Here is a 21,645-nt window from a genome sequence, read left to right on the forward strand (position 1 = left end):
CATAAAGTGAGGCGCTATCCATTGCAAAAATGGAAATACGGTTTATATGTTCATATGTTCACTGTTTTTAATGTGAAAATGTGTAAGGCAGATAGATATTCTAAGTCTCGTAAGTTGGTATATGAAGGTTTAATTAGCGAGTTGTGTGAATATGAAGTATGTTCGCTTTATTACTTGTTTCCTATAGTAACAGTTTAAATGTTATATTTTTTATAGGACATGAATTTCAGGGTCACAAAGACAATTGAGGTCATGAATTTCGTGGTATCTGACTTCATTTATACTACTAAATTTTAAACCATTATTTCACTCAGTATGTCAGCCAAAATATTAACGCTATACCATATTAGTGTAACAGTGAATTCATGTGATTTGCTTTCTTGTTGGTGTTGATGTATGCAGGAAAAACTGACATGTATAGGGGCAGGAACCTTGTGGGACATCGGTCGGTAACACAGTGAACAGTAACCGATCATAGACATTAAAATTTATTTTAAGCTAACCTCAGTTATTTTTGTGATACTGTATCAGACACTTACATTGCTATAACTTAAGTACTAATATTATTATAATATGTTTCAAACTATAATATTTAACATAAATTGAGTTCAACTTTAGGGATAAGTTAATTTGTTTACATTCAGTTAAGTTTTGTGACACAAGATTACTTCATTTACATAAGTGTGAATTAAATGTATTTTCCAATTTCAGTTTTACTTGTTTGTTGTTGTATGTATTCTGTGGTGTTAAGTACTCATATTTTAAAAATTTTCAAATGTATCATCCATTCACGTTACCTGAAATAAGGTGTGGCCACCTGCATATGCAATGAATAGATCTGAAGGGATGTTGCAAGGCTGAAATGATCCTCTCCAATGTTTGCAGACCTCCACCGCTTGCTAATCAGAGTAGGTCGAAAAGTGTCGGCGAGCAGAAGTGGCAGAACCTCCGCGCCGTTATGGCTTTGTACACGAGACTCCGGAAGATCAAGAGGTAGTAACATGTATAACCTGTATTGTCGTCTGCTGCCGCTGTTGGTTGCTTTGTCCTCGTCTCGAGCTTGGTGGTGCTGTTGGTTTCTGGTTTCATGGTGGTTCCTTGTTCGTTCGCTCATTTCCTCTGTCGATATTCAGCACGGAATATGATTCAGTGAATAAACTAATATAGAACTTCAATGTCTCTCTTATGCAGTGGCCAGTATCTACCAGCGCACAGTATAATCAATACTGGGAATTTCAGAAGTTGGGCACATAAATAGTAATTTCTCTTATGTTCTACAAAAGTTTGTTTACATCCGGAAATAATGCAAATGTTTTACAAACATAACATTAATAATATAGACAGTATAGCTATATGTAACTTAAAAACATCATTCATATAACGCTGAGGGTGCATGTAATATTAATATCTATGATAGAGACATGAGACTAGTCTTGGCAACAGGGAATCATAGGCAGCAAATTTTGTCAAATTTATTTCTTCATTCTTGAATCCAATTAAGTGACGTGTCAGAAGTAAAACTCCATAAACGACTAAAGATTTTAACAATGTGCTGGATGATTCAACCTGTCGAATATTTCAGAAACGGCAGGAATCGATATTCTCTTAGATAAATCTTCCATAGCTACTTTACTGCACCGTCTCAGTGAAGGAAGTGTAAAATCATGTAAATGGAACCGCAGCGTAAAGAAAATTATCTTTTCGTCGTAACTTTGCCAAGTCTTTGGTCAAATTATGTTTAGGGACATCATAACGTAAATGATAACAGCACACTGAAGTATATGCCATCCATATATTTTTATTGTAGCACGTGCACTAATTTTGTCGTTAATGGTAAATCCTTTCCAATTTGTTTATCATTCATGTTTCAAGAAAAAAAAAAGATCAGTTAAATGAGTTTGCCACATTTATATAAAATGTGTAGGGTTTTGCAGATATCAACAACAACCAAGTACAGAATAAATAGGTGCTAACTGCGGGCATGAAAGTGTGTCTTTCTGTGACTAGCTGAACTGCTCACGTGTACCCCAAAGGCTTCATACGCAAAGACGTGTGTGCTTCACTAAGGGAAATATTGAACACCACGGAAACAACGCCATTGAAATAGAAGGTTTATTTGTTGTTTTGCTACACCCCCCCCCCCACGTTACAGTGATTTGCTTACCTGTACGTTGTCACAATTACAAAACCAGGATATTTCTGCGGGACTAGCAAATACAATCTTGTGATATTTCATATTTCGTGGTGCAACACTCTGAATTCGTAACGATTTTATGTAAGTATTCCGCAGCTTTTAACAACTCTGTAAAAAGTAATTTAAGGAGAACAGTTGAAGTTGAACGTAGGCCACAAATGCAATTTCGTGGCTAGTATGGAGTGATGTGCCACGAAATTAGATATGTCATGAAATTGGATGTCTTCATCTTACATGACATGTCATTAAATTGTTCTTGAATTTAATCCACGGACATAACAGTCCTCTTTATAAACATCTTGAATGAAACATAAATATTAGCACTGGCAGTAAATCTGTAATCAGATTAGTTCATATGATATAAAGTGAGTTAAATTTTGAAAGAAAGATCAGTATTAGATTACTTACTGAATCATATCCGAATAAAAGATATTCACAAACTTTATCCAAAGCTGTGTAACACTGAAGCCTGTACATTCAAGTTACGCCTTTCTGTTAAGTCGATTTGAACTAAGAAGTGTTTATCATTAATACTCTTTTCTCTCTTATAGGTATTAAGCGAAGTTTTATTAAACTGCAGAAAATATAACATTATAAACCTATTTTTATTTCGGACTTTAAGATATTAAGAAACGTGAAGTATGTCAGCTGAAGAGTCTATATAAGAATTTAGCGGTGCTTCCAGTTACAATTTGCTAACATGTTGTCTCATTTATATTATTTAACTACTGATACTTCAATCTGAAATCCTTTTTTTTTTCTTAATAAACAATGGAAAGCATGTAAGATTTGAGGTTTTCACGGCTGTGAACATGAAGAAAGCATATTTGAACATGTTTCTATATATTATACTTTTATGTAACACATTCATACTGTCAGGAATTGAAGGATTTCCGAGTTTTTCTTACATTCTAAGAATGTTTTCGCACCTTCAAATATGTTGTACAATTCGAAGGCAGTACTTTAATTAAAAACATTCACTCCCTTCTTTACATATGTCCTTGTTTGACAGTCCGAGGCCAGTTTTTAAAGTCCGCACAAGTATAATAGTTATAATACTATTAATTACATCAACTTCAAACTTAAGTAACCTAATTTGCCAAAGTGTAAATACAGATTAACAACTTGCAACAGGCATGAAATACACACCCGTGAAGCAGCAAGTAACTTACTTACAATCTAACTTGGGCACGGCGTTTAATCTCATTAGTAGAGTTGAGTACGTTTGAATTCTCGTCCGTTCACTCCCATCTCTCAGGGCTACGAGGCAGAGATTCGGCCTTCTTGCTAAGTTACGAATCCGGCGCTCTTGCCCCGAATTGTAACATATCCAATTTCATAATACATCTTGCTTCGTGGTAGGAAATTCGAAGTTCGCCGCAAAACTGGGGGCTTTTACACACTTTATTTTAACATTTCTCCATGGACGGCTTCTGTATTCCCTCTAACAGATGTACGTAACTTCTTTGAAACATTTTTTTTAATGACAGGAAATCATTTTTCTCATCCACGGATGTTAATTTCTTAAAGGCGGAACTCGTGGTACATAACGCCTTGCTTCCACCTTAAGGGTCGAAAAGTAATCTCAGCAATTAGTAGTTAATCACCCGGGGCAGGTACAATAGGCCAATCAGTGGACACAACTGGACTCCTCCCCCCACTATGCGAATTACTCGTACTTACTTACTTACTTACTTACATATTTACTCATGGAGCTGAGCCCTTCTGGAGGAGCCGCCAATTCTGCAGCTACTCAAGAATTTCCCAGCGTTTTATGGAACCCGAAGGCTTATTGCCGTGTTCACAAACACCCTCCACTGGTTCCTCTCCCGAGCCAGATCAATCCAATAATACCATCCCATCATATCTCTCCAAGATCCATTTTAATATTGTCCACCCGCCTAAACCTTAGTCTTCCCTGTGATATCTTTCCTTCTGGCTTTCCCACCAATATCCTATACGCATTCCTCGTCTCCCCCATTCGTGCTACATGCCCTGTCCACCTCATCTTCCATGATTATATTATTCTAATTATACTTGGAGAAGAGTACAAGTTATGAAGCTCCTCATTATGCAGTTTTCTCCAACCTCCTCTCACTTCATCTCTCTTCGGTCCAAATATTCTCCTCAACACCCTCGGTCTGTGTTCCTCCCTTAATGTCAGAGACCAAGTTGCAAGCTCATACGAAACCACAAGCAAAATTATAGTTTCGTATATTCAAATTTTTATGTTTTTGGACAGCAGACGAGAAGGCAAAAGATTCTGGACTGAATGGTAGCAAGCATTACCCGAATTCAGTCTCCTGAATCAGGTTTCGATCTGTTATCGTTGTTCCCAAATATCTGAATTGTGCCACATTTTCAAAACATCTGTTTCCTATCTTTATGTCATGATTTTGCCCTGCATTTTGGTGACGAGACAGTAACATATACTTAGTTTTCTCAGTGTTCACTTCTAGACCAACCTCTTTACTTGCGTCAATTAAAGTTTGTATGTTTTTCTTTATGGTATCTACATTATCACCCAGTAGATTCACATCATCGGCATAGGCAAACAGCTGATGTGTCCCGTTTAATTTCAGTCTCATCTGCTTTCCCTGAACCTTCCTAATTGCGTATTCTAAAGCAAAGTTGAAAAGGAGTGGCGATAAAGCATCTCCTTGTTTTAGACCATTCTGGATAGGAAATTTACGAGACAAATGTTTATCTACACGGACATTACTATACGTTTCGTTTAAACACATTTTAGTCAACCTAACTAGTTTCATGGGTATCCCAAACTCTGTCAGAATATTGTACAAAACTTCCCTCCTAACTGAATCATAGGCTTTCTTGAAGTCTATGAATAGCCGATGTACTGTCTCTTCATACTCCCATTTTTCTCCAATATCTGACGAATGCAAAAGTTAATGCTAGGCTGGTGACCCCTCTTAAAGTCATTTATTCCTCCATACCTGTCTCTAATGTTCTTGTTCTTACTGTTCATTGCAAAGTCATCAGTTTTGTCTTTCTGGTATTCCCTCTTTTGTTCCTGAAATGCCTGCTAGTTTCATGTCTTATATTGTTCAGATTATCCCCATTAACTCGCTTGGATCCTGTAACCGTTGCAGTTTGCCCTGCTTTCTTTGATCTAATAATTTTAAGCAATCTTCATCGAACCATGGCTTATGCTTCTTCGATTCATAATAACCTACTATCTCTTTGGCAAACATTTTTATATTCTCTCTAATATTTTCCCAAGTTTTCCAAGGCTGCGAACCTATTTGGGATTTGAACACGATACTGGTCTTTACCGTCTACCTCATTTAATTTCTTGAGATTGAACCTCTCCGTATGAACTCAGTGTGTTGTTTGTTTGCTCACTGCCAGTCTTTCCCTAAGCTTTGCCACCACCAGGTAGTGGTCAGTATCACAATCTGCTGCCCTGAATGATCGGATAAGTATACTTGAGTGCCGTCTCGTATCTATCAAAATATGGTCTATTTGATTGTGTATCTTCCCATCAGGAAATGTCCAAGTAAATTTATGGATGTTACGATGTGGGAACATTGTACTTTTGAAAGTAAGATTTTTTTATGTGGCAAAGTTTATTACTCTAACTCCATTATCATTGTTAATTTCATGCCCACTCTCATTCCCAATCGTTGGTTTGGAAATGTATTCCCTCCCTACTTTGTCATTGAAATCTTCAAACAAAATATGCGAATTAAAAAAAAACTATCCGCGGTATAGCTCAGCACATTAGCAAGCTAAAACGCTTTGTTTCAAATTATTTATCAACAGAACTCACAGTAGAAGAAACCATACTCACAAACTCACAGCGCATTGATATAATGTACGGCGTAAGCAGCTTGAATCGAAACTGTAAGGTGAAAGCCACTGCTCCAATTGAAATATTTCTTCGGCTGTAGTCCCAAGCGAACTATACCGACCGAGTGACCGCCGCTTTTCGGCCAAGTTAGTACAAACGTTTTGCAGAGATTGGGTGTCGCGTAGTCTGCGGAAAGGATACGCACGGCCGTTAATCTCGGTTTTCTAGACCGGACACAGAGAGAACACTCCATTAAAATACTGTGACTACAGACGATGAATCATTGTGTTTGAAGCACCGACAGTCGGAACTGAAACCCAAGGACGGGACATCGTCCTTGTCGACAGAAGTATAAGAAAACTGTTAAATTTTCCTTGCTCTGGCCCCGAAATGGCAATTTTTTGAGTGACAGATTTGTAAAACACAGTTCTGAACCGCCGAAGAACTTCACCTTAGAATTTATGAATTTATATATTTTTATGTAGTGCCGACATCTGAATTGAACAACATAGTAAATGTGCATGCATCCGTATTTATTCACGTGTAACGTACCATTCGTTGTTTGCGGGCCGCTGGTTGTGCATCATTGCGGAAGATGCTCATAATGGAAGGTGCTCTATATTCATGAAAACGGTAGGCTACAGAACCTGAGGGAATCTACGCATTTGAGAAATTTCTTAAAATTGATAAGTTCAAAGAACATCTTCATTATAATTTTGATCGTATACTATAAAAATAATTTCAGTCTAATGAGTGACTTCATTTTGAAAACAAAAACTTCCCTTTTCTTACTGGACCGCCGGAGATGTTCCCTTAAAATGTAGTCAGTCACACTTTTAAGGATGCATTCAGTGTTCACAGCGATCCCAAAATAAAAATCATTAATTAAACAAGTTACGCAGTGCTATTGAACATTGTAGTGTGGCCGATGCAAATTACTTCACCACAACCCCCCCTCCCCGCGCCTAAACGCCGGAAAACCAAGCAATTTGCGGCCCCTCCCGCCCCACTCAGCGCCGTCCCGTTCGTTGCAGAAGAAATAACGTTGCCCCACAGAACTGTATTGACAAGGCTTCCAAACGTGACTCGGCATGAAGAATTGTGAAACGTAGGTGGTGCTGGAGTCCTTTCGACCTGAGGGAAGCACCTCGTAGGATGAAAATCTGTAGCCATCTTGTGAAAGAGCGAGTTTTCGAGTTGCCTTGTCAAATCATAACGGGTTTACTGTAATAAGGATGCACAAGCGTCCATAAAAATAACAGACTACTTCATTTCAATCTTCCTATCCATATTTCTGTCTCTGTCTGTCTTTCTTTCTGTCATCTACCTATCTATGCATCTTTCTACTGTCCCATCCATCTATTTCTGTCTTTCTGTCATCTATCTATCATATCTACCTATCCATCCATCCATCTCTCTGTCATCTACCTGTCTATGCATCTTTCTACTGTCCCATCCATCTATCTCTTTCTGTCATCTATCTATCATATCTACCTATCCATCCATCTCTCTGTCATCTATCTATCATATCTACCTATCCATCCATCCATCCATCCATCTCTCTGTCATCTACCTATCTATGCATCTGTCTACTGTCCTATCTATCTGTCTATCCGTCCGTCTATATCTACCTGTATATAATCCATCATTGTTAAATTTATTACTCTTTTATTACTACCCCATGTTCAAACTTTCCGTGTTCATGGATGTATAATTATGATATACGTTAGCCAATGAGCAAAACAAGGAGTGAAGGCAACCAGGATCATGAGTAATGTAAACAGGGCAGGACTTGACATGGGCTGACTGCCTATCATACGCCACTCTGCGATTATAATATTACTTGCCTCCACACAGATATATCACTTGTATGTTCAGGACTGCAAGATTTACTTTAGAGTTGCAAAGTCGAAGTTTTAACGTTTAAGCTGTGACTTCGGAAGGAGGGGTGTTTTAATTCTCTTTTTAGTTTGACTTCTGCAGGAGTAAGGTAGAACATTTCAATCTTGTTTCAGCAAAAACTTCCGCCTCGAAAACGTACTTCACTACTTCGCCATATTGAACTTCGCTTCTCTGCACTTGACATTTGGCGACATTCCATGATAGCTCTGAAGCATTCTCTCTGTTTTCAAGATACAGATTTGTTCCACTTAAATATCTTACAACTTTGGCCTCCATGTAAAAATGTAACTGAAAACATTTCGTTCGGTTTTGCTAAACATGTTACCAACGTAACTGTATGCTGTGTTGCGTTACATAGGGTTCAGCTGACAGTTGTTTGCAGAGAAAAACGTGAACCCCATGACAGTGTTAATTAACTGCGAGCCAACTAAATTGAGCCAGCTGTGGATTACATACACGTAGATGATCAAGAAAATGGAAAAGTCCTAGGTATCGGATGTACATGAGAAGGTTTCCGAAAGCAGTGTTATTAGGAATGTGACAGTTTCTCGTTCGTTGTAATTAAGTTAAGAATTTTTAGGTCTACGCAAAACGCTGTAGTTCTGGCATGGTAAGACCCTTTATATACTTTTTTAATTTTTAGACTGAGGGAAAGAATATGCATTTTATTTTCTACATTTTTTGTTTCAAATCTTATCTCCGATAAATACAAGTATTTAGCGAGTGAAGTTGGAGATGTGCCTTGCAGCGAATGCAGTCTTCATGTAAATTCTCCGTTGTTGTTCCCCCGAACATAACGAAAATTGTAATGTACGCCCCGATATAAAATTTCTTGATAATTCTTTCATTTGTTCTCGAAATGTTACGTGCGAAGCTAATAGATACACATTTGTATGTTTGGTTTCGAACGCTGCAGTAATTTGCCAATTAAGTTTTGTGCCACCTCTAAATGTTAAGAATGAGGACGAAATTCTGCATTACTTTGATTTGTTATAAACCGACAACACTTTATTCATTGAATCTTATTAGACGTACAGTAACTGACGCATTTTTATATAAGTACAACAGCCCAGAGTGGCACGCTGTAGCGTAGTTGTTTGAGGTACTATGCTACAAGCCGGAAGGCCGCGGGTTCATTTCCCAATGAGGTCATTGGATTTTTCAATTGATCTAATCTTTTAAGTCGCACTATGGCCCAGGGGTCGACTCAGCCTCTAACATAAATGAGTACCAGGAATCATCCTGAGGGTAAAGGGAGGCCGGCGCGTAAAGTTGACAACCTCACCACCGTCTATGAGCCGATTGCCTAAAAAATGTGGGAGACTCGATGTCTCTCAACCCTATGATCCTCCACGGTCTGTTACAGGGATAGCTTTACCTTTTACATCAATTGTGCTATAATTTTAAGTCGCGTATTCTACGTAAATGTTTTCACTGTCCTAATTAGGTCCTAATACACCGAATTCATCTCTGATAATAATATCCTCCGAGAAGTAAATATCACGCTCAATGTTTTAAAGTAAATTTCTCCGGAAGAGAACAAAATGATCGAAGGTGTAAGATTTGTTATTCCCGTTCCTAGTACAAGTTTGAAAAATATTCCTACATGTCGCACAAACAGTTAGGGCTCACAATTGCAGCCAAAGGTAATATGCATTACAAGGAAAGAGATTTGTTCGGCAGGGACGGAGTCAGAGGGAAATAATTCACTAGATGCTAAATGCTGTTAACGGAAACACAGAGACACTGCGAACACATGAACTTTTGGTTTCTGAGTAAAGCCACTTTGCTGATAGAATGAAAAGTTGCTTCGTGAGGAGGTATAGGACTTCTACCTGCAAGGATTAATCCTGATTATTCTTGTTTGCCTCCTCCTAAGTAGCTTTATTTTTCAATAATAAGGATTCGGCCATAAAGTGCTATTTTGATGATTAGCAAATTAGTCCTTCCGTTATGTAGGATAACGCCAATGGAGTAAAGCCATTGGAAGGAGCGGCGGAAAGGCAGGAAAGCAGTGCCGATATAATCAATAACCAATTAATTATTTAGGCAAATTTCAATTTTGCCTGTTCATTTTGATGGAGAAAATCTTGTTTATAATTACGTTTGTACTGCACTCGTGTGTAATACTATTAAGAACAATACTTTTAAATAAAGTTCGGAACTTCCAAGACGTAAACCAAGAATGTGTTATGAATAGTGACAGAAAGTAAAGACAGATTCGAACGTCCATAGATGCTTTGGAGAAATTTATTTTAATCCTTTTAGAGTTTAATTATATAAATTTTAAAGTGAGACAGATTTCAGCGTCTTCCATTATAATTTTCTTTTCGGTCTTGATTAAAAAGTGTGAGATTTACTTTATGGTTGGAAACTGGGTAAGGGTTCCAGTCCATGGACATGATTATCTGTTTATTACATCACATGTAAGTATATAATTACTAATATCTTTAAATTATTAATGTAAATTAATTTTTAGCACAGCTACATGAAATGGTGAAGATAACAGTTTGGATCTGTTTGTGAATATCTGTTGTTTCATACATCCCCCTCATTGACATCTACTAGAGGTTGCAGTTGTCGTCTTGTTCATGCAACTTTAGATAGCTTTCACTGTCTAACTCCTCTCTGTTCTCTGCACTCTTGTAAATATCAGTCACTAAATATGTGGACTAGTTTTCGTCTTGTGTCCTCTTTACTTCACATATTCTAATATGTATCCTGTTCTTTTAATTGTTCACTTCACTGCCTTTCTTATCGTGTGAAGTGTCTGCAACTACCACCCGGAAAAGTACTGTATTTTCTTCAGAATACTGTAGCAGATTTGGCTGTCTGTGATACTCTAAGTTTCCCTTCCTCTGTTTTAATTACATTCATTTCTAATCCTTGTGATATTAATACCTGAAGACAACTAACGTATAGTGTAAGTAAAATCTCGCATAATTTTTTTTTATTTGTTTCTGGTCCGTCACACTAATACTCGTATTATGATAAAGTTAAATAGTTCCGTCCAGTGTGACTGGTTAAGATTTTCTTATTTCAATTATTCATGCCCTTACATGTTTCGGTCTTCGGAGACCATCTTCAGGGGGACACCTTTACATCAATACTGTTAGAAGCCACTATTACAGTACATGTTCTAAAAGTTAAAATATATACATATAATATAAATAATATACAATTGGCCATAAAATCTGAAGTCTTTACAACTACAGCGGCTGTTCCAATACATTAAAGTATTTTTAGATAGTTTGTTAAACAACACAGCGGGCCACAAACACATACAGGACAACAACAAAGAACCCTCTTCACGAGAACGATATTCGGCCCCCGTCAAAAGAAATAATAAGAGGGATGACACGAACCCGCTTGGTTTACGATTTCCAATAGAATCTTAACAAACCAATTACAAATATTTTAATGTATTGGAACAGCCGCTATAGTTGTAAAGACTTCAGATTTTACAACCAGTTGTATATTATTTATATTGTATGTATATATTTTAACTTGTAGAACATGTACTGTAATGGTGGCTCCTAACAGTATTGATGTAAAGGTGTCCCACTGAAGATGGTCTCTGAAGACCGAAACATCTAAGGGCATGAATAATTGAAATAAGAAAATCTTAACCCAGTCACACTGGACGGAACTATTTAACTTTTTCATCTCACATAATGTTTGCTAATGGCAAAATAATCTAGAAGGATAAAGTAGCAGCCTTAATTGAGACCCGTTCTATACCCTATAAATACTATATTATAAAAAGAAATATTCGTAATATTAATATGGATAATTTATGAGACCATGCTTCTGTAGCAATACACAATTTCAGTCACAAATTATTCGTAAAATTATAAGGTATGGTACTGAGTTTTGCAATGCGTACTAGGATGATATAGCTTCTGAATTTCTTTTTTGCCTGGCAGTAAATAAAGGCTCAGATAGTGAAGGGCATACAATAAAAATGTTAGAATTATAACTTCATCCTCATTCAAAATCTATTTAACAAAAGCAGTATAGTAATATTGCCTGCAATTTTTTTCCCGAAATATTGAATTTTAGAACTGAAATGTTCATTCTTCACGTGCGGGGAAAATTAATTATTTCAACGGGCTTGGCAAGGAACTTTGTGAAGGAGAGAATAATCTTTATATATTTGTGATGAACTACCTTGAGTTTCAGAACGTTCAAATCTATTAGTAGGCATCCAAAGAAGGTAACTAAATTGTGTGAGTATTTTCATATGCATACATGCTAAAGTATTACATTTCGTTGATTTATTTATTGTTGTTTCAAACGCATATTCTACCAGCCGATTACGAAATCGCGGACAAATTCATGCCACACTTTGTATATGTACATCCCTGAGACATTAGGAGTCTTTACTAATGTATTAGTTAAAAGAAGTAAATTTATCCCTGCAACAGGGCGTGAAGACCCTCAACGTTGTGAGACGTTGAGGTTCCCACGTTTTGTATACAGACAGTCGGCTCATAGATGGCTGTAAGTTTGTTAGCCCTACGCGCCGGTCGCTCCGTACTCCCCACGAAAATTTCTGGTACTCATTACTATTAGAGGCTGAGTCGACCCTAAGACCAGAGTGCGGCTGGAAGGATTGGTCAACTGTATAAAAATTCAGTGACCCCGTCGGGAATCGAACCCACGACCTTCCGGCTTGTAGCATAGTTCCTCAACCAACTACGCTACCGCGTGCACCAATGTATAACTAACGTCTGATTAATTTTGTTTTATTTCAAGATGTTTTACTCATAAATCTATGTGATATAGATATCTATCAAATTAACTTTATCAGTAATGATCCATTAAATTTAATATATTAATCATGTTATACTCTTAGACTGTTTTCTCTGATTCTTACGAATATAAAATAGAGTTTATTGACTCACTAAAATTATTTAAACTTAATATCTATTATTTCAATTTATCTTCTTTTTTTTTTTTTTTGCCAAGTTACACGCTCTAATTAGATAGATATATGCTTTCGTTAATATTATTTTTTCTTGTCTTTGGATGTGTTTGGATACATGCAGCTTGACTCTTAATATTTCGTGTAGCATGTATAATTTTTCATGTTTTCTTCTAATTTGCGGTGCATGGGAAAGCTTCAATTTATGTAATATTTTCCTTGGTCTTTGCAGTTATATAATAAGTTTACTATTAGCTAAAATAATACTACATACCAAACACATGCATCAATCAGTTTATGTGTTGCATTATTGTAAATAATATTTCCTTATTTACTCCATTTATGTATATGTTTACATGTTGAATTTTAATTTGATTTAGCAATTGTCTTTTGATTAGTTTGTGCAAATTATATGGTTCTCGATTAGAATAATAGTCACGAATTAACATTAATTTCACGTAACGGCATTCACGTTCTATGTAGTTGGTTTTATCATGTGACACATTTGTTTAAGTGTGAAACGTATATTTTTAAGGTTAAGAATAACATGAAAGAATGCAAACATTACATTCTTCGTGTGAAACACTTTCTTTTACCTTATGTGTTATTGTACTCGTAGTCCTCATTTCGGAAGGAAACTTAGGCGCACTTCCTTGAACATGTACGCACTATAGTGAGACGGTATACTGTTAATGATTACATTCACATATTTTAATGCTGTTATAGATAGGTACATGTTTATGTACAATATCAAACATATTTTATTTATCTTTTAGTCATCATCCTCCTGTGCTATCTTAGCAACCGATGTAGCCGTTTGTTAGGTTAACCTGTCCAGTTTCATGGTGTGAGCCTATAAATTTACCATTGAATTAAGTACGTGTTCAACTCTTGTTTTTCCATAGTTGGTTACATTAAGGATTCCATGTGCCAGGATATTTGGCGCATTTACCGTAACTTGTCGTATACTCCATAGTGAGAGATCGGTAGATATCAGTGTGCTCAGATAATGTGCAGAGCAAATTTGAAAGAGCTGTATTATCAACTTATGACAAGAAATGCTCTCCCGATAATGAAGTGTTATTAAACATTTTAAGTGCTTTATTTGCTTTATTCACCTATTTGTGAGCGCATTATAACGTTCTCAAAATGTTGTGGTAATTCTTTACGTTGTCTTACATGTGTTTCTCCAGAACTGTTCAGATTGTAGAGAACAGTCTCTGAAACTTCTGCTTGCTGTTTTGACAACCCTAACACTCAGTTCAGTAAATTGGCCTGATTTCGATGTTTTGTCTAACATAAGTAACTGATCTGCGAAACCGTATGAATAACTTTTAAATCTATACGATATTTCTCGTAAAGTTTGATAAAATTTCTTGCACCACTATTTGTAAATGAAAACTGAAAGAGAGTTTTAAAATGGTGCGTTTGACATTGAAGTCGTTGAATAATTTTTCGGTTTGTAGTGTCATTTTAGTATACATATAATTCACTTTATAGAGATTCTTGAGAGCGTTTGTCATGGTGGAAGATTATATTGCTTATGCGAGTTCTCTATTCATATTTATTTGCATACTTGTTTTATTATTTTAAATTTATTTCCTTAACTAGGTTTATTTAAGGACGATTTCAGTAAATTAGATTATATAGCATCGAATAACTTCAAGGTATTCAGTGAATACCGAGTTACTCAACAGGAAGGAAGCAGCCTAGGCCTAATTTAAGCCAGTCTTGTCAGGTGTTTGAAATGTCGGGGAGAATCGAGCCAGGGCTTTCGAATACGAAGCCGAAGTAGATTCTGTACCGTATGAAGTGACCTTCAAACGTTGACTAGCTGCCTAACATTTAGCTTTTCAAGGATTTAATTACCACTACATAGTCAATTAGTTAATTAGTGTGACAACCCGTGTCTTTACAAGACTGCTTATATTTCTGCGATGTAATGGAAATTACTATTCATTTTTCTCAACGTTCTTTTTTCGAGTATACCTGTAGTTTAATTTTTGTAATCAGGTAAGTGTCGCTGAAAATATTGTCGCACGTTTTAGTGACTCGTAGTTGGGGTTTGGATTGGCGAACCCATATGTTGGATATTGACAAGTCGCAACTACAATCAGTTTTTACACTCTCAGATTACTTTATCTATAAGACAAAAACCCAAGTCTTAACGTCTGCTTGCTTACTAACACCATGAATCTCGAGACTAGTCTCTCGAATTCTTACTCTCTCTCACTTGCTAGAAAGATGTCTGTCTCTGGAAAGCACACTAATTCACTTCTGACTAAGGTCAAAGTCATATTGCGACTGACGGTCAGTCAGTCGGTAGGTCTTGGTGTAGAGCCCCATCTGGGACTCATGAGCAGATACGGTCTTGTTTCTGTGGGGAGCCCTCGCTGACGAGAGGACGGGTCTGCCTTTCTTTATATGCTGCTGGCCCTTGCAAGCGCAGTCTTTCTCGGGTCCGAGTCCGTAGGGACTCCAGTCCGTATTTTACTGTCTCAGATTTTAGATATCCCTTTTGTCGTCTCCTACGACTCGCAGTGTCACGGTGGAGGTATTCGACCACGCCCCCACACGGGTTTCTGACCCGTGACTGGCCTCCTTTTATCCCTGCTAGGCGGCTTGGATAGGAATCACCTCCTTGAAGTTCTGTTTTTCGTATCCATGGTAACAGTTTTTTTACCTATGCGTTGTCACTTGAACGTGTTTACATTTTCCACCTGGGCAACGATGTATTCGCTGCTATTTGTTGTAACATATGTCAATTTCGTTGCAGCGGAAACACGATAACCGATCCGTTGTCTAGCAAAGGACGCCTGGCTCCGACTCCACTATTGTGGCTTTCAGGCATGATGTCATAATGTAACATGATACGTTACATACACTTGTTAGACAAGCATAATCCTAATGTAAATGATACATCGTATTAATAATTACAGGGTATGCAACCAACTCCGAAAAGTAAAGAACGAACGTGGTTGAAGCAAAAGATCTGGTCTTATTTTAGATAGATTTTTTGGTTTAATGTTTAAATTTGTGAAACCATATGCTCATATACCGTTAATGTACCCTATACTGTACTTCTTTTGGCTTGTTTGGGACTTCATCATCTGGTGTGTAAAAGACGAAAGACCACGACGTTTCGGAGACTGGGTGGGTGGGGAAGGATAGACCTACTCAGTTGGGTCCGTTAGAAAGAGCTAGTCTCAATCACTGGACAAATCCCGATCTGTAGAAAACAACCTATGAACACCCGACAACCGTTGTACAGTACAGAAGAAGTACAGTATACAACATCGTCAGAATCCTTTCAAGTCTATCTGAGTAACCGGTATGGACCCGGTATTTACCCTTCGTTTAGGAAATTTGAAATAAAGAACCGTTTGTCGGGTGTTCATAGGTTGTTTTCTACAAACCGGCGTTTTTCCAATGATTGAGACTAGCTCTTTCTAACGGGCCCAACTGAGTAGGTCTATCCTTCCCACCCGCCGAAGACAGATCCAGTCTCCGAAACGTCGTGGTCTTTGTCTTTTACATACCAGAAGATGGATGAAGTCCAAACAAGCCAAAAGAAGTACAGTATACACCATCGTCAGGATCCTTTCAAGTCAACCCTATACTGGTGTTACTTTATCAGTAAAGTTAACATGAAGGCGAATTAGTTTTGTGAAATAGGAAAGAATTCGGGACACTTCTCGAAATATTTTTGTGGAGCGGAATCTTTCTTCAGGAGCTTAGTCTCTAAACTGAGAAATTCCTTGCCCTCCCGATCATTCATAGAATTTTCACATTGATCCAATTTTGGACCATCTTCGAAGTCAGATGTACCCAGTCCATATTCTGACTCCCTGTGAAGTTGTTATTGAGCATGGAATGTTCTGCACGCCTGCATCATGATCTGACTGACAGGCCGATAAATCTGCTGCAAAGCGTTAGTGTGCAACATGGTGCTGTGCCGTTTCTTCCCATATGATTTGCAAATTGAGCAGAATGGAGATCAGGCGGTCCAAGGACATTGCCAGACGGTACGGTACGCCAACTAAAGCATTCTGCACCCTTTAAGCTTCAAAGTCAGTCAACCAGTCGTAAGCTGGAGAGCGAATTGAAACCAGGAGTACAGAAGAATACAGAAGGTCGGCCCGTGGGGATTTAAGTGTGATTTGAAGGCTTTATGAGTGCTATAGTGCAGTGATAATTGGGAGTGTGTAATCCAGTGAGACTGTTACAGTTTCTGTGTTGAGATCCGTTGCCAGGAGACGACTAACGAAGATTGAGAATCCTAGTTCATGTGCAGCGGCGAAATGTAAAGTGTGTAAATCAGCGATGGCTCTGTATTGCCTGTATTTAGGCAAATTAGGCAATTAAGACAGGTCGTAACGAAGGTGCTAATAAATCCAATCATCAGAACTAGAACCCGTCATTTTTGTCGCGCGTACCATCCTACACATGATATTTTGGTGTCAGAAGTTAGCGGGTCGGATCGTACGGGATTCTTCAGCAGTGGTTACGACCGAAAATACCTGACAATTTGGTGTCAGTAACGCGGCTATAAATTCATGTCAACTGGTGTTAAAAGTGGTCGGATTTGATCGATTGAAGTGATTCTTGGATTGACAACTGAATTGCATATCTACAGTGCTGTCGTATTAAAAAATGGAGATGCAACGAATAATCGAACTGCTGGCCGAAATGAACGCCAGCATGAAAGCTAACGAAGAAAAGGCGGACGCCAGCCACAAGGATATGAGGGCCTGGCGGGAAGAGATGGACGCAGAAACGAAAGCCATGCGAGACGACGGTGGGAACCAATAGGAGTGCCTGGCGGAAAGGGAGGATGACCTGCCACGAAGCGACGGAGTCAGATACAGAGAATATTGAGCCAGGTCCAGGAATGATTCAATCATTAATGGAGCATCAAGAAGTCCCCAAGGTTGAAGCCACAGTAATGCCGGTCGGAGGACTGCGGAAGGGGCGTAGGGACAGGACTCTGGCCACGGGGCGCCGCCAAAAACCGAAGGGAAAGATCGAGGAAGAGATTGACCATCGCCGTCAGGAGGATGGCCCTCTGTGCAAGATTGACATGGCGCAGGGAAAACATCAGAAAGGATTCTACCAGCGCCATGGTTGAGCGAGCAACCCAGAGAAGTGGGCCGCTCAGGAAGAATTTACGGAAGCACAATGAAGGAAGAATATTGATATAATCTTCTTGGACGTGAAACTGTGTAGCGGAGGAAGTTCTCTCTTCTTGAATCTTGCTGATTGCTTGCTTACCATGTTTAATAGAGACAGCAAGGTTCTCCGAAACATTTGTAAATTTCTATCCACCTACACGGCGTCACATCCCAGAAGACATCGCAGTTTATAGCCACCGCTGTCAGAACGTCAAATCCAGTCCCCTATTTAGGATTTGATATTCTCACAGCGGTCATTGTGAAGAGTTGAATCTTTTGTGATACAACGCCATGTAGTCATTTGAAAGCCAACTGGCGTTTCGGAGGAACGTTTTGCCACGTTATTCAGGGTTGAAGAGTAAGCAAAACAAGGGACTAGCATGAAGCAGGCAGCAAGTGGGACTCTGTTTACTGCGTTTCGGATCTGGAATGCACAAGCTGTGACAGTTTTTGTGATCGTAGACATGTAACAGGTAACACAACTTACCCGTTCCGATATCTTATAATACTTGCAGTATTAGTCGTTCCGAAAGTAAAGAAGATAAACCAGATCAATACAGGTTCGTAATTCAAGAATCAAAGTAGTTGTACCAGAAATTCAGATTTGAATTCACTTATAACTTTGCAGTTTCTGAATTTGTTCAAATGGCTATTGTTGACCAACGCTTTCTAGGATGCACTCTTACCCAGAACTAATTCCACAGAGCAGGGTCATCTTTAAGGAGCTAATAGTCCCTTAGCTGGTCAAGAAATTCTCCACCATTTAAGGGACCCGAATACTGTCGTGTTCTCAAGAGCGGGCCTCTTATACCTGTCTTAACTGATGCAAGTTTAGCTTCCACCCTGCTTCTGTATGAATTGTAATATTAGACTCTAGCAACGTGTTCGAAGTGATCTTCTGTTTAAGGATCTTTTCAACTGTGTTCTCCCCTGCAAGAGCCTTTTTAGACTTATAAGTTAACTTTAAAAAATATGATTATTTCTCAAAAAGTAATTTACGGTTTTGAATGTGTGATTTGGTTTCTCCATTCTAAATTTTCTCTATCAGGGACGTCATCAACACAACACTTGACATTTTTCGCATGCCACAGTGTTTCTGCACTTAACGATTCATTTCAGAATACGCCTGAACTGCAAATGCCAGGGACCTTCCTATTGCGTGAACAGTTACTGCTCTAAAGTCTGATGCGCCTCGTTCATTTCATCACAGTATTGTTCAGAATTGCATTTATTGCCGAGAGAGGAATATTTGGAATGTAAAACTTTGCAAGCTTTGTCCTTCCTCCACTCACTCAAATGAGATGAAGACTCATGTCTCTCAGCACAGCATTTCTTCAATGGGCAAATGGATAAATAATGCCAAAGACAAAATAAAGTGCAGCGAGTAACAGAGAGTGGGCAGGAACACGTGCCGGTGTTCCACGGCCTTTCACAACACAGCACAGTTGCCTGTCTGATGTGGAAACTGAATTACTTAAAGTGAACTGGAAGGGAATGTCCCTTCGGTGAAGATGCAAATGGAGATTGCATATAAATCAAGATTGTCAGAGCTGTCCCTTTCAGCATCACACCTAATGTAAGAGTAGAAACACAGTCCCCAGAATATATAAGTTTATGCTGTAACATTATTTAACTCTCCCCGTATTCTTAATCCTTGAAAGTACAGAGGTAAAAGTTCGTTCTACCTGATCTAACACTAATAAACTCTGTGATCTGCCCACAGAGTGTTTACGGGATTTGTATGATCCCCAGAGTAAACAGCGCGCATTTCCCTTTACAGTACTGACGGACTGGCCCTTTTGCTGGAGAAGTACTATATTTCCCGTGAGGTAGGAATGCTTTTTAAATATTATTTAGGTGAATCGAGGCTATAGAGTATTTGGTTTTCTAGGTCGTCCCCACTCCTCTCTCTCTCTTACTCAGGCTTCAAAAGTTAGATCAATCACCATACTCACACTTCATGAAATAATACTGAATTGCCAATAGAATCATAGGCATAAAGAGAAAATTCGAAACCAGTGCTGTAATAAACTGAAGCTGTATCAGCTTCATACTTTATATGGGCCCAAACGTCGGGTCATGACAGATTTTTCTTAGTTCTACTCAGTCACTCCAGACGAATTACCAAGCATTTGGGCTCAAGCATTAACGCTTCTTTCCTGTATTCGGGAGGTTCCCGCTCCGAGCCTCGACTGGGACACCGACTACCCTCACAGCTTTTGCATAGTTTTACTCAGCCTTTTCCGACAAATGCCGAGGTAAGACCTTAAATTAGGACGTAACCGCTTTCTTAAAGTACCTGTTCACTTCATCATTACTATTACCCAGTCCCTCGATGCTACATGTTCTGAGCTACTGACTGTATAGTAAGTTAAATAAGCCTTAATAGGAAAATAAATAAATAAAATTTGTCACGTGATCGAGTGACTATAGACGGGGCTTGAATTGGTAATTGGATGTATTGAACACTTACACATCCTAACTGCAAGTAATCATTCCTCCTCCCGCGCTTTCAATCCAAGACTGACTGATCCATTCTGAACGCACCTTGGTACAGAACCACAGGATCTGTGAAGTGCTACAAATTAACACCGTGCTCAGTGAAATAAAATTAGTATAACAAATAGTTTAGAAAATTATAAAATCGCACTAATGCACTAGCAGTGAAGGTACTATAGCGAAACTACACATAGACTGAGAAGGTACACCGTCATAACTCTGCATAAAACCCTAATACAAGAATTAAGATGATACCTTTGTGAACAAAAAAAAAAGTATGTGAGTTACGCCACTGGAAATAATTCATTCACAAGCCAGGACTTGAGTGACCATATATACATTAATTGCAGACTGCAGAATGTGTATAAAAATGTGTGAAAAAGTAATTATTGCGCTGTCGCTAATTCACACATTATACAATTAGCTACAGCACGTACTGAGGTTAGCTCTTTCTAAGGGGCCCAGCTGAGTAGCTGTCTTCCCCCTTTCACCTGAGGACGGAAAGAGATCCAGTTTCCGAAACGTTGTGTCTTCTACTTTATAGAATACCGAACGATGGAAAAAGTTCAAGATTACAGTAATTCTGAATATATACACCATCGTCAGGACCCTTTAGGAACTAGCTCGAAGTTGCTACGCAACGATGACTCCCAATTGCACGACTTTAATACTTATGCACCAGTACACCATAGTTTTACTTTGAAAAGATCTTAACGTTTTCCGTTTTGATGTACGCAGTCTATGCGAGAAGATATTGTGACCCTAAAATGTTGGTCTCGGTGTTTCTACCGATTTGCACGTTTCCAGTGCTTCTGAATATGAAAAAGTATTGTTGGAATGCCTTCCTCTGTTTATATATTGTTGAGCCCATCGCTAGCTCCTAAACCGCTAGACGGATTTGATTCATATTTGGTATGTATAAATCTATCCGTTATATTTCGATGCCCAGTGAACACGATTATTCTATCTGAAAAGCTAGGAGCCTGTCAGTTCGGCCTCCAAGAACAAAATGGCGAAAAAACACAGTACACAAAACACAACAATAAGGACATCCTACGACAATGAATACAAACCAAATACGATTAACAACTACAACAATTACAGAGAAATACAAACAACTGCAACAAATACAACAATTACA

General features: G+C 38.4%; 1 protein-coding gene across 3 annotated transcripts in view; it reads left to right on the forward strand.

Annotated features, from left to right (window-relative positions):
• LOC111867576 overlaps nucleotides 1–21,645 on the forward strand; it is a 453,586-nt gene that overhangs the window by 281,600 nt on the left and 150,341 nt on the right. For all 3 annotated transcript variants that reach the window (XR_004513358.1, XR_004513359.1, XM_033752722.1), the window contains exon 4: nucleotides 886–993. Coding sequence is in view for 1 of the 3 variants with exons in the window: in XM_033752722.1 (XP_033608613.1) it covers nucleotides 886–993 (108 nt within the window). In the remaining 2 variants the exon portion in view is untranslated. The remainder of the gene's footprint in view (nucleotides 1–885; nucleotides 994–21,645) is intronic.

This window comes from Cryptotermes secundus, unplaced genomic scaffold (genome assembly GCF_002891405.2).
Source record: "Cryptotermes secundus unplaced genomic scaffold, Csec_1.0 scaffold480, whole genome shotgun sequence".
Classification (NCBI taxonomy): domain Eukaryota; kingdom Metazoa; phylum Arthropoda; class Insecta; order Blattodea; family Kalotermitidae; genus Cryptotermes; species Cryptotermes secundus.